At 56.4% G+C, this 10,962-nt stretch overlaps 4 protein-coding genes across 4 annotated transcripts in view; 3 read left to right on the top strand and 1 right to left on the bottom strand.

The window, feature by feature from the left end:
• Positions 1-241: 241 nt before the first annotated feature.
• Positions 242-558, top strand: ACA1_156460 (uncharacterized protein; the record flags this gene model as incomplete). Its single annotated transcript, XM_004334499.1, has 2 exons — positions 242-307; positions 394-558. The coding sequence occupies 2 exons, from the start codon at positions 242-244 to the stop codon at positions 556-558; spliced, it is 231 nt and encodes a 76-aa protein (XP_004334547.1).
• A 183-nt stretch (positions 559-741) lies between these two features.
• Positions 742-1,908, bottom strand: ACA1_156470 (uncharacterized protein; the record flags this gene model as incomplete). Its single annotated transcript, XM_004334500.1, has 4 exons — positions 742-807; positions 905-1,245; positions 1,362-1,459; positions 1,643-1,908. The coding sequence occupies 4 exons, from the start codon at positions 1,906-1,908 to the stop codon at positions 742-744; spliced, it is 771 nt and encodes a 256-aa protein (XP_004334548.1).
• Positions 1,909-2,504: 596 nt separating this feature from the next.
• On the top strand, positions 2,505-4,348 carry ACA1_156480 (SPFH domain / Band 7 family protein; the record flags this gene model as incomplete). The annotated part of the gene is made up of 8 exons (XM_004334501.1): positions 2,505-2,603; positions 2,721-2,829; positions 2,930-3,033; positions 3,126-3,417; positions 3,494-3,586; positions 3,679-3,777; positions 3,888-4,114; positions 4,220-4,348. The coding sequence occupies 8 exons, from the start codon at positions 2,505-2,507 to the stop codon at positions 4,346-4,348; spliced, it is 1,152 nt and encodes a 383-aa protein (XP_004334549.1).
• A 1,189-nt stretch (positions 4,349-5,537) lies between these two features.
• The window catches only part of ACA1_156490 (RasGEF domain containing protein), a gene marked incomplete at both ends in the record, with an annotated part of 7,497 nt that continues 2,072 nt past the window's right edge, over positions 5,538-10,962 (top strand). Inside the window, 25 exon segments of the mRNA XM_004334502.1 lie at positions 5,538-5,552; positions 5,567-5,696; positions 5,779-5,925; positions 5,992-6,176; positions 6,241-6,346; positions 6,428-6,482; positions 6,782-6,912; positions 7,009-7,134; positions 7,258-7,413; positions 7,726-7,975; positions 8,062-8,227; positions 8,325-8,370; positions 8,443-8,517; positions 8,612-8,740; positions 8,815-8,952; positions 9,067-9,194; positions 9,281-9,422; positions 9,507-9,639; positions 9,727-9,799; positions 9,880-9,957; positions 10,043-10,204; positions 10,277-10,360; positions 10,442-10,531; positions 10,602-10,694; positions 10,802-10,903. Coding sequence (XP_004334550.1) covers positions 5,538-5,552; positions 5,567-5,696; positions 5,779-5,925; positions 5,992-6,176; positions 6,241-6,346; positions 6,428-6,482; positions 6,782-6,912; positions 7,009-7,134; positions 7,258-7,413; positions 7,726-7,975; positions 8,062-8,227; positions 8,325-8,370; positions 8,443-8,517; positions 8,612-8,740; positions 8,815-8,952; positions 9,067-9,194; positions 9,281-9,422; positions 9,507-9,639; positions 9,727-9,799; positions 9,880-9,957; positions 10,043-10,204; positions 10,277-10,360; positions 10,442-10,531; positions 10,602-10,694; positions 10,802-10,903 — 2,940 coding nt within the window.

Below are 10,962 nucleotides of genomic sequence, written 5' to 3' on the forward strand. Positions count from 1 at the left end.
TGAGCATCGTCGTGCTGGCCATCGTGCTCGGCTGTGCGTTCTTCCTCGCCGATATTCCCGTCATGCAGTACGTGAACCCGCACTGATGAGCTCTGCCACTAAGCTCTCATGAAGGTGCGCTGACTCGCGTCGTCATGATGGCCATCATCTCGTGACACTTCCGAACAGGGACAACGTGCTGGTGCGGCTGCTGGCTTCGGATGAGCCGGGGGCGTGGCTCAACGTCCGCTCTTCGTCTGTCATGGTTCCCTTCTTCACGCTTGAGGCCGCCCTGATTCTCGTCTCCATTCTCAGCAGTCGCTTTCTGGTACTTCGCCTACCTCCCATCAAGCCCTTCAACATCTCCCACATCACACTCACCGATGGTGGCGGGCGGTGTTGGTGACGGTGCAGGCGCCGCGACTGCAAGAGCCTTCGGCAGCGGGGATGTGGTTCTTCTCGCTTCCCTTCGGGCGTGTGTTTGCCGATATGTCGCTCTTCCTCTTCAGCTTCGTCATGTCGATCGATCTGCTCTCCCTCGCCTGGCCCTGGATAGCCCCCGCCACCAGCAGCACCTAGCACCCCCACATCGGTACTCCATATAGTTGCGAAAGTGGGAGTTGAGTGCTTGTTTATAAAGATACTAAAAATACAGTGCATCGGCTCTGCTTGCCCACTCGAAGCGAGCGCCGTGAGCTCTTGTTCTACTTAGAGAAGCTGCCTACCCCACCCTCAACCATCACGACCACCAGAGGCGAGCTATCATCGCCGTGAGGAGAGGATGTAGAGGTCGATATCGTCCGCACAGTAGTCAGCATCGTGCTCCTCCTGCATTCGATAACACAGAAACACGTCAGCTGCCTGCCTGTAGCTTGCGAGTGCACAAAAGAACGAAGAAAGCGGAGGAGGAGGCCGTATAACGTACGCGAGGGATGGTGTGGATGTCAAAGTGCTGGGAGGCGTAGTTGAAGAACTTCTCCTCGGTGCTCCTGTAGCGGTGCTCCATGGAGATGATGACGCGGCACTCGTCCCCGCTGCTGCACAGCAGCCGCAGCGAGTCCACCAGCAGGTCCCACGGCGCCATGTCGTACACGCAGTCGGAGCAGATGATGAGGTTGATGTCCTTCATCGCCGTCTCCTCGCCCCAGTTGTACTCCTCCACCGCCACTCGGGCCAGCTGGGGGATGTTTTCGACGTTGTGCGCCATGTTCTGCTTGATGAGCGGCAGCAGCGGCTTCTGGTCCGTGAGCGTAATGTTGGCCTCCTCTGCACCATCAACGCCGAGAAAGACAAGACGAAGAAGACGTTGGTAAGTCTATGCGTCTACACGCCAGAGAGAGAAATTAAGTGGCGATAATGACGCGGGTGGGTTGGTTATGCACCGAAGAGAACGGCGCAGACCATCCCGAGCAGCCCGTTGCCGCTACCCAGCTCCACGACCTTCTTGGGGTTGAAGTTGGTCCGCTCCTTGGCCAAATATCTGCACCCGCAGAGCCGGAAGAATCGCTCGTGAGCAAAGGGACACGTGCAAATTATCGGGAATTGGGCACCCAAACGGAGCTAAAAAAGAACGAAAAACGAAACGAAGAACGAAGGGTTGCCAAGGGCGCGACGAGAGAGCGGGGGCGAGGGAGAAGTGAGGAGAGGGGTGGGAGTGGGGTACCGGGCGAGAACGATGGCGGTGTCCCACACGGAGGCGCCGGTGCCGAGCCCCTTTACTTCGCCGCACGGTGTCTGGAGAGTGGTGATGGTGGTGCCGTCGAGCTCCATCACGTAGGACGGGTCGCAGCCGCGCGCGCGGCGCCAGGCCAGTTGGCGGTGGAGCCGTCTGGCTCGCTCGCTGACGGAGAGCAGCGGCGCCGAAGAGGGCATGAACGAGGCCAGTTCGACCGGACGAGGAGGAAGAGGGATTGCGAGCGTGGCGGCCATTATTGGTAAATGAAGATCGTTGAAGAAGCACGGGCTTATTGATTACCACTGTTTGAGGGAGATGAGAGATGGAGATGAAGATTGGGAAGGCTCGATTAACTTGACAGTCGCTGAAAGCGACGAGAAAAGATGACAAGAAGTGCATTGTGGATGCAGTGTAGCGAGAAAGGACAGGTACCTCAACAGGTTGTTGGGGTAGGGAAGGTTGGGTGTGCGAGGTCGAGAACGAAATTGAAACACTCGAGTGTGTGGAAGGAGTTATATAACACCGGTAACGTAGCGTTTCTGGTTCGTCGCTGTCGTTACCGCTCGTCTCCCCAGACACTCCACAGGTTTGGTGGCTTCGCGCCCCGCCAGCCAACCGTTGGCAAGCCGTAAGCACGGCTGCTGATGGTCGCTCGGTTTACACCCACCCAGCGGTGGCGACGAAGAGGCACGCATGTTTCTCTTCGACTTTCTTTGTCGGCAAAAATGTCAAACATGGTTGGAATGCCTCGCGCGTCAAGCCAGCAAATTCGAATAATCCACAACAAATCATCGTGCTCGCGGGGCTACACACGATCGTGCCAACTACGCTTTGTTTTGCTATAGCATCAATGAGGCGTGCTTGTGCTCAGCCCAGTCACTACGGTGCTCTTGCCCGTTGCGCCACCGGTGCCATTCGCTCTACATCCGCGAGCAGCACCCTCGCCACGGTACTTGTCTTCCCCTCCCCCCCCGCACTGGATGATCCATCACGTAATTCTTGTAAATGTTTAATCGACCGTATAATTGGGTTTTATTTCTAATGGCCTTAATCGGTGTGTTTGCAGCGTCTGCGCCCCCTCGAGACAAGATCCCTTCGTCTGTACGCTGTAGGGCGCTACTCCAGACAGAGACTGCCCACAAATCTTGGCGTACTCTTCGTTCCCCAGCAGGAGGGTGCGTGCTTCGGGTCCCAGTACCTCTTTTTTTGTGTGTTAGAGCTCACGACGAAAGGAACGCGTTGTTGCCCTTGCGTGTCGTTGGGCGTACTATCTAGGTTGGGTGGTACAACGATTTGGTAAGTACAAGGAGGTGCTCGAACCCGGCCTGCGCTTCCTCATCCCCTTCGTCGACAGGGTGGCCTACCGTCACTCGCTGAAGGTATTCGCATCACACCCGTTGCTTGCTTTCTGTTGTGGGTTTAAAGGGCCCTAATGCTCTGGTCGTTTTCGCACTGGTGTCCGCTTGCGCAGATGGTTACCCTCGAGATCCCGAATCAAGTGGGCATCACGAAGGATAACGTCAACATCGAAATCGATGGCATTCTGTACTACCGTATCGTGGACCCCTACAAGGCGTCGTACAACATCGACGACCCCGAGTTCGCCATTCAGCAGCTGGCCATGAGCACCATGCGTGTGGAGGTCGGCAAGCTGGACCTCGAGAAGATCTTCGAGGAGCGCGAGATCATGAACCGCGCCATCGTCAACGAGATCAACAAGAGCGTTGACAGCTGGGGTCTTCACTGCGACAGATACGAAATCCGTACGCGCTACCTCTCCACCAGAACGAGCGCATGCACGAGACCGGCTATAATGAAGGTGGCGTTTCGCGTGCGCAGGTGACATCAAGCCGCCAGTGAAGGCCATGCGTGCCATGGAGCTGCAGATGATCGCCGAGAGGAGAAGGAGGCAGAAGGTCATCCGCTCTGAAGGTGAGTCCCGCATAATCTTTGCTTCTGGGAGAGCACTTCAGCCTGCAGGGCGTATGGCCCACAATGCTGACGACGCGTTCGCCCCTTTCAAGCTGAGAGGACTGCCGTGGTCAACCGAGGAGAGGGTCAGCGGACCGCCACCATTCTCGCCGCCGAGGCCAAGAAGCTGGAGAAGCAACTCTATGCCGAAGGTGAGCGACACGACACACATGGCACACACGACACACACGACACACAGAGCTGTTGTTTGCGCGTCTTCAAGCTCGCTCCTCACGCTTGTTCCTTCCCTCCGGCGTCTAAGGTGAGGCCAACGCAATCAGAGCCCGAGCGGAGGCTACGGCCGAGGGTCTGGAGAGGGTGGCCAAGGCCCTTCATCAATCGAAGGCGAGCGACGCCGTGTCGCTCGTGATCGCCGAGCAGTACGTCAAGGCCTTTGGCGAGCTGGCGCAGAAGGGCAACACCCTCCTTCTGCCCACCAATGCCGGTGACGTCTCCAGCATGGTCGCGCAGGCGCTCACCATCTACCAGGTACTCAGTGCAGGCCTCCTTTCCCTGGTGCGTCTGGAGCTGTGGCCGTGCTAACGTACCCCCCACCTCTTGACACCACAAAATAAGAACATCTCGGCCGCACAGCAGAAGAGGAGCGGCAGCAGCACATCCACCAACGCTGCAGGATCGGAGACCGGTGCCCAGACGGAGGACAACACTCCTCCCAGCAGCGACAGCAGCAGCTTTGACCTTCCCTTCACCCCCAAGCAGTAAACTACGCCTGGCTTTTGGCGCGTGGACTTCGATACTACAATCTTGGGCAAAATTGAAACAACAAATCTTTATTCGGAGAGAGCTTGTGGCCAGGACAGGGGAGGAGGAGGGAAGTGGGTACCCTGCACGCAAAGAGGAAGAGAGATTAGTGGCGGTGCGGTGTTGATTACGAAAAAAAAGGCAAAAGCAAGATAATTAATCAGAGCGAAAGACTAGCGCTCACGGTATCTTCACGTTCGAACAAAGACAGGTTTGCTTTCATCATGTAAAATGAAAAGTTGCTATTGAAGCAGGAGGTGGTGGTACCAAAAGAGCTTCTAGAGCATTTCATGACAGCGTCAACGGATCGAAGCACTGCAGAATAAAAAGGAATTAGCACTCCGGAGGATTGTTTGCTTGATTTTTGTAATTCTTGAGGTCAGAGCGAAAGACTAAAGCACACGGAACATTCACTGTGTTTGTATATAGGATACGTTGTCATCATCCAATAATACAAAGGAGTCGATGCGTGAACAGAGACGTACCGTCCGGATGTGCAGCGGGCTGGGCAGCTGGGCGATAGGAAAAAATGAGAAACAAAAAAACCAAAACGGTCTGGCGACGCGTTTCTCTCTTTTTTTCTTTTTGTTAACAATAAAAATAGATATAATAATTTTTGACACTCAGCGCACTGCACAAGATTGGCAGGAGGAGACAGGTCAGGAGGTGGCGGAAAGGATCGCTTGATTCGCACGAACGGAAGCGATGAGCGACCAAGGTGGAGATGAGGCGCCTCAGGCTGCTGGCGGAGGGGGGCACTTGGACTGGAAGGGAGTGTACGAGAAAAGGCTAGTGAAGGTCTTCGAGACGCTCAACCTGCTCCCGCCCGCCCTCGCCCCACTGGCCAAAGAGTTCGGGGAGGCCCTTGCCGAGTGGGCTGCCGTACCTCTCCTTCTGCGCCGCTTGCGCCGTGGCATGGACAAGATGGCGAGCCTCAGTCCCTCCACACCCGCCCCCTCCGCGCCAGACTCTGAACACGTATGGTCCCTGTCTCTTTCATCTTTGTGGTTGCCGGCCATCAAAAGGCGCAATATGGGGGGGGGGGAAGAGCGAAGGCGGCACGTCGCTGCCAAAGAGCGAAGAGCTTTCGGAGTTGGCAGTTGCAAGGAACCGGCGACATTTGAAATGTGTGGCCACAACTCATGAACTCATGTCGATGGCTGCTGTGCGCGAACATAGGCGCAGAAGCAGAGACGCGAGGTGCTGCTGGCGGCGGAAGAGGTGAGCCTGATCAGCGAGAAGCTGATGCAGATGCTCAAGGCCATCGACCCCAAGCACTTTCAATGCGGCAGCGTCAGAAGACGGAAGGGTACGCACACGAACACGTTTGCCTCGTCGTGTGTCTGAGCAAACTCGCCACTCACCTATTCTGTCTCTCACCTCTTTAACAGATGTGCAACTCTTGATCGATTCGCTGTATCGAATGCTCAAGTTCTTGTACCTCCGATGGCTCAGCGAGCTCAGCGGCTATCGCGACTATTGCCAGCACCGGGCTCTGCGCCAGATGGAGCAGGAAGAAGGTGACCTCACATCAGCTGGTGTGTGTGTGTGTGTGTGTGTGTCATGTGGTGAGCCTTACTCACGGGCTCTTGTTGCAGTCACAGGAGAATCGGGCGTAGGCGATGAAGACGACAAGCTGTCCGAGGACGATGAGGAGATAGCCTCCACCGGGAGCCATCACGACAGTGAGCAGTGGAAGGAGCTCGAGGAAATTGAGGGCAATGTGAGCGATCTGCTTACTCCAGTGTCCCCCGAGGCCGCTGCCTTTTGGGCAACCAACTTCAAAGAGGTAACGACCCAGACAGCGGCACTCTTTGCGTGTTGCGGCACTAACGGATATGTCACTCCCCCAGCCGCTTAAGTTCATGGTTTCGTGGGAGGACTTCTTTCATGCAATCACCGCCCACCTGGGCTACTCCCCCTCGCAAGCAGCAACAGACCACCTGGCCACCGTGCTAGGTAACGCTAGCTCGCTCCGGCCCCTTCCCCAAGAGTGGGTTGCTAATCTTCTCCTTGTGCCGCTGCTTCTGTGGGATTTAGATCCGGCCAGGTCAGAGATGGTGAGCGTCATCAGATTTCGAGACTTCCTGAAGGGGTACAGCGCGTCTTCCCTCGCTACGCCCATTCGTTTGCTGACCTGTTGCGTTTCCTCTCATGGCGTTGTGCGTATTTCAGATTCTCTCCATTTTCTGAGTGCCTCACAAAGGTACTGCCCCCAAAGATAGGCTTTCAACCCCTCTAACCTCATTGCATTGACCTCTAATACCCTCGTCTTTTTAATTCCGATTGTGTGCAGTTCGCCGATCTGGTCTCGAAAGAGTACGCACTACCGCCAGACCCTCAGCTCTCGTACCCACTATTGCTAATATCAACTGGTTTGCAACCTCGTGGCAGATGGTACCACGGATATACGTCACACTATGAGGCGGAACGCCTGCTCGAAGGGGAACCACCAGGCACCTTCCTAGTGCGCCACATCAATTTGCTTCCGGGCACCCTGGCCATCGCACTCACGCACTCGGCCGGTACGCGCCCATCCACAGACGCCGAGTTGAAAGCTTTGCATCTCGGCAGACACTTAACGATGAAGTCTTTCCTTCTCTTGCTTGCACCCTATTCAGGAACGCCGTCCACGATTCTGCACATCATGATCCACAACCACGAGGAAGCTGCAGCTCGACAGAAGAAACTCAACATTCCGGGCAAAGGCGAGCTCGTCTTGGGCGGGTTCTCGGTGGAGCAAGATGGTGCGGACCGCACGCACGCTTTGTCTCCGAGGGATGCTTCTGACTTGTGTGTGTGTTATTTGTTTGTTTTTGTTGTTTGTTTTTGGGGGGGGGCTCCCTCATGTGTGGCGTTGCGGTAATCAGGTCAACTGTGGCATTTCAGCAGTGCACCGGCGCTGGTGGGTCACTTCCAGCGTATTCTGGTTCGGCCCTACGCCTCCAGCCTGAACACCGAGCCCTGGTTCTACGCCGACCTTTCTTCGCAAGAGACCATTCGAATGCTGAACAACCAGCCCGGAGGTATGCCAATATTTTCATTCAACCCTAACCCATTGAGGGGATGCGCCTTTATGCCCGCGGGGAACACACTTATCAACCACGCACGCGATCATTACAGGCACGTTCTTGCTGCGGTTTAGCAGTCGACTGCGCACATGTCTGGCGATAGCATATGTGGGTAATGATGGGCAGATCTTGCACTCTCTCATCGAAAAGGTTGTCGATCCAGCAGCAACGCAGAGTACGTGCACAGCCTCCCACTTTTTGAATCCAATTAGTGTTTGTTAACCAAGGCGTGTGCGTGTGCGTGTGCGTGTGCGTGTGCGTCAGCAGGAGTGTATCGGCAGAGGCTCGAGCAGGTCCCCGAGAATGCCTACATCCCCACCTTCCCCACGGTGAACGAGTTCATCGAGGCCTACCAGAGCGTGCTGGCGTTCCCCTTCATCGACACGCTCACCGCCGTGCACAACATCGAGGAGGAGGCCAAGCGGATGCTCGACGAAGCCGAGAAGAAGCTCATGCCCAAGGAAAAGAAGGACGAGGAGCGCTTCCTATGGCGAAGGAGCAGCGCCCTCAACACCAGGTGAGCCCCCCCGCCCTTGTCTAGCGCAGCGCCTGCGGTTGTGCTGACGTGGAGTGACTGCCACTTCCTGCCTGGGCGTGTAGCAGCGGGTCGTTCTCGCCGGGCGGCGGATCGGGCGTGATGGTGGGCGGGAGGCGGATGACCGACTCGCGACCTCGCAGCGATTCGGGACGTGACAAGCGCGTGTTCGGGAGCGACCTCATTACCTCCATGGAGGCCCAGCGTTTGCGCGAGTCGTGGCTCGAACTTGACGTATCTCTTCCTCCCTTCCTTGTCCCCTTCAGCTCTCACACACGCAACTGAACCTCCTCCCAATTTGCGGTACTCTCGATTCTGTCTCCATCTGCAGATTCCATTCTTTGCCGATCAGGTGATCCGCTACCTGTACATGCACGGTACGCCCTGATCATTCCAAGTGGTTGTGGTTTTCAAAAGCCGGTTGTTCTTCTGATCTCGAAACAATACAGTGCGGGAGGAGGGTCTCTTCCGCGTCACCGACTCGTCGACCGACGCCAAACTGTTCATCGAAAAGATCAATCGCGGTTCGTACACGTTCTTGAGTGGCGTGGCCTGCTTCCACACCCAAATGATAGCCCACTGACCAGCAATGGCATTCCCCTTCGCTACCGACTGCAGGAGTTGAAGTGGACCTGTTCGCGATGAATAAGCCTCACCTGATGGCCATGCTGCTCAAGGCGTATCTGCGCGAGCTTCGGCGGCCGCTCATCGTCCCCGAGCTCTTCTCCAAGTTCATCATCGTCAACGGTACCTCCGCACCGGCCCCCTTCGTCTCTTCTCCTTCACATCTCAACGAGCTCCTCTCTCGCATGTGAATCCAGATGCGACTCCATTGGAGTACGTGAAGGACCTTCTGGGGCAGCTTCCCAAGGACCATATTGCCCTCCTCAAGTGTCTGCTCAAACTGCTGCATCGGGTGGCCTCTGAGGAAACCTCCAAGATGAACGCGCACAATCTCGGTACGTGTCTTTCGGGTTCAACCCTCAGTTTTTCTTTCATCATGAAGGGGAGAAGGGATTGGTTCATCATCACCACCACCATCTTCTATTGACTCACTCGCGCCTCCTGTCTAGCGGTGTGCATCGGACCTAATATTCTCCGCCACACGGACAACGTAAGCCTGGAGGCGTCGCTCGAGGCCTCACATTCGGTGTACGCCGTCTGCACCATACTGATCGAGAAGGCCTACACTCTATTCCCCGTACGCACTGCACTTCTCTCCCTCGCTCTCTCCCTGTGCGTTCGTCTTCTGATTTGTCGGCGTTTCTTCGCGTCGCGATGGGACAGGAGCTCGAGGAGCATTCGCTGGAGTACATTGAGAGCGAGGAGATCGTGCTCATGCCGTCCCGGAGACAAATCAAGTCGGCCACCATGGAGACCCTCTTCCGCACCATCTACACCTGCCCCAAGGGCCTGATCCCTGCGTCATGTAGACTTCCCCTCCCAGTACCTCTCGCACCTCCTTCGACCCAAGCACCACTAATGGTGGCGCGTTGATGGTGGCATGTGGCAGACGCCAACTATGTGAACGTCTTTCTCCTCACCTACCACTCGTGGGCCACGTCGGCGGAGCTGTTGGACTCGATGACGCACCTCTATCTGGAACTCTCCAACCAGAACGACCAGAACAAAGTCGCACTCATGCGGTACACTTCCCACTCTCGATCCTGCACTCCTCTAAATTGAGCACGGGCGCCGCTTCCATTGGACTCACACAAGGACCCACCACACAGAATCTGTGCCTTCCTCAAGAAGTGGACGAGGGAGCAGTTCTACGAGTTCCAGGATGACCCGCAGCTGCTGGAGGTGAGCAAGGCCTGGCGGTGGGAAGCTGTTGGTGGTAATCGCTGTGCGCTAACATTAGCCTCGGCTCACTCACTGCGTAGGCCTATGAACAATTCGTGTCGGGTAGCAAGGACATCCAAGTGGTGCGAACGCTGGCGCCAACGCTCGCCAAGATGAAGGTAGAGCTCCTTGCCCGGCGGCGTAAACCCCAATCTGGCGCGTACAGTGTAAGACTGAGATCACTGACGGCTTCGTTTTTCTCAGGCCGGGAAGGGAGAGGTGAAGCTCATGTTCAGCGAAGCGACGCCCAAGCCTCGCATGCCGAGCAAGCGTCCGCTACGAACCGTGCTGCAGGTGTCACCGATCGAACTGGCTCGCCAGCTGACGCTGGTCGAGTACGACATCTTTGCACGCATCAAGCCGATCGTACTCCCCCAGCGCTCTCCTGCCCGCCGTCTTGAGTCTCTTGCTCACCGCGCCGTGATCTGAACCTGACAGGAACTCGTTGAGAAGGCGTGGATGGAACCTGACAAGGTAAAGCGAGCACCGAACGTGATGGCCTTGGTCTCGCACTTCAATCAGGTTCGTAGTGCCTGCGGCTGGCGCGCGCGCTCGGCTCAATCGTGCTGCTAAAGCGAGTTCTCCTTCGCTTTGCGCTTGCAGGCAGTGCAATGGTTCATAACGCAGATTGTCAACGAGGAGTCGGCGCGCAAACGGGAGTCTGTCATGGACCACATCGTCAAGATCGCTCAGGTACACACATTCTCCGTCTTTTCCCGCTGGTGCTGAACGCCCGCAATCTCACGTCGCCGGTCATTCTTAGTGCTGCCGAACGCTCAACAACTTTAACGCCGTGCAAGAGATCCTCGCCGCCTTCTCCTCGGCTCCAGTTTCTCGACTCTTGCAAGCCAAGCGGGTACCGTCAGCGCCTCCCTTTCATTCCTTCCCGCGAAGGGGGGGTCTTGCTGCTATCCGGCGTAGTGCTAATGATTTGTGTTCGTTTCTTTGCCCGGGCGAGAGCAGACGGTGCAATCGCCAGAGTTCCTGGAGCTGAAGGAGCTGATGGGCATCTCCAACAACTTCAGCAAGTATCGACGCGCCGTTCGCGACGCCAACCCGCCGCTGGTGCCCTACCTCGGCCGATTCCTCACCGACCTCAACTTCATCGAAGACGCCAACAAGAT

This window comes from Acanthamoeba castellanii (genome assembly GCF_000313135.1).
Source record: "Acanthamoeba castellanii str. Neff unplaced genomic scaffold scf7180000084723, whole genome shotgun sequence".
Lineage (NCBI taxonomy): Eukaryota > Discosea > Longamoebia > Acanthamoebidae > Acanthamoeba > Acanthamoeba castellanii.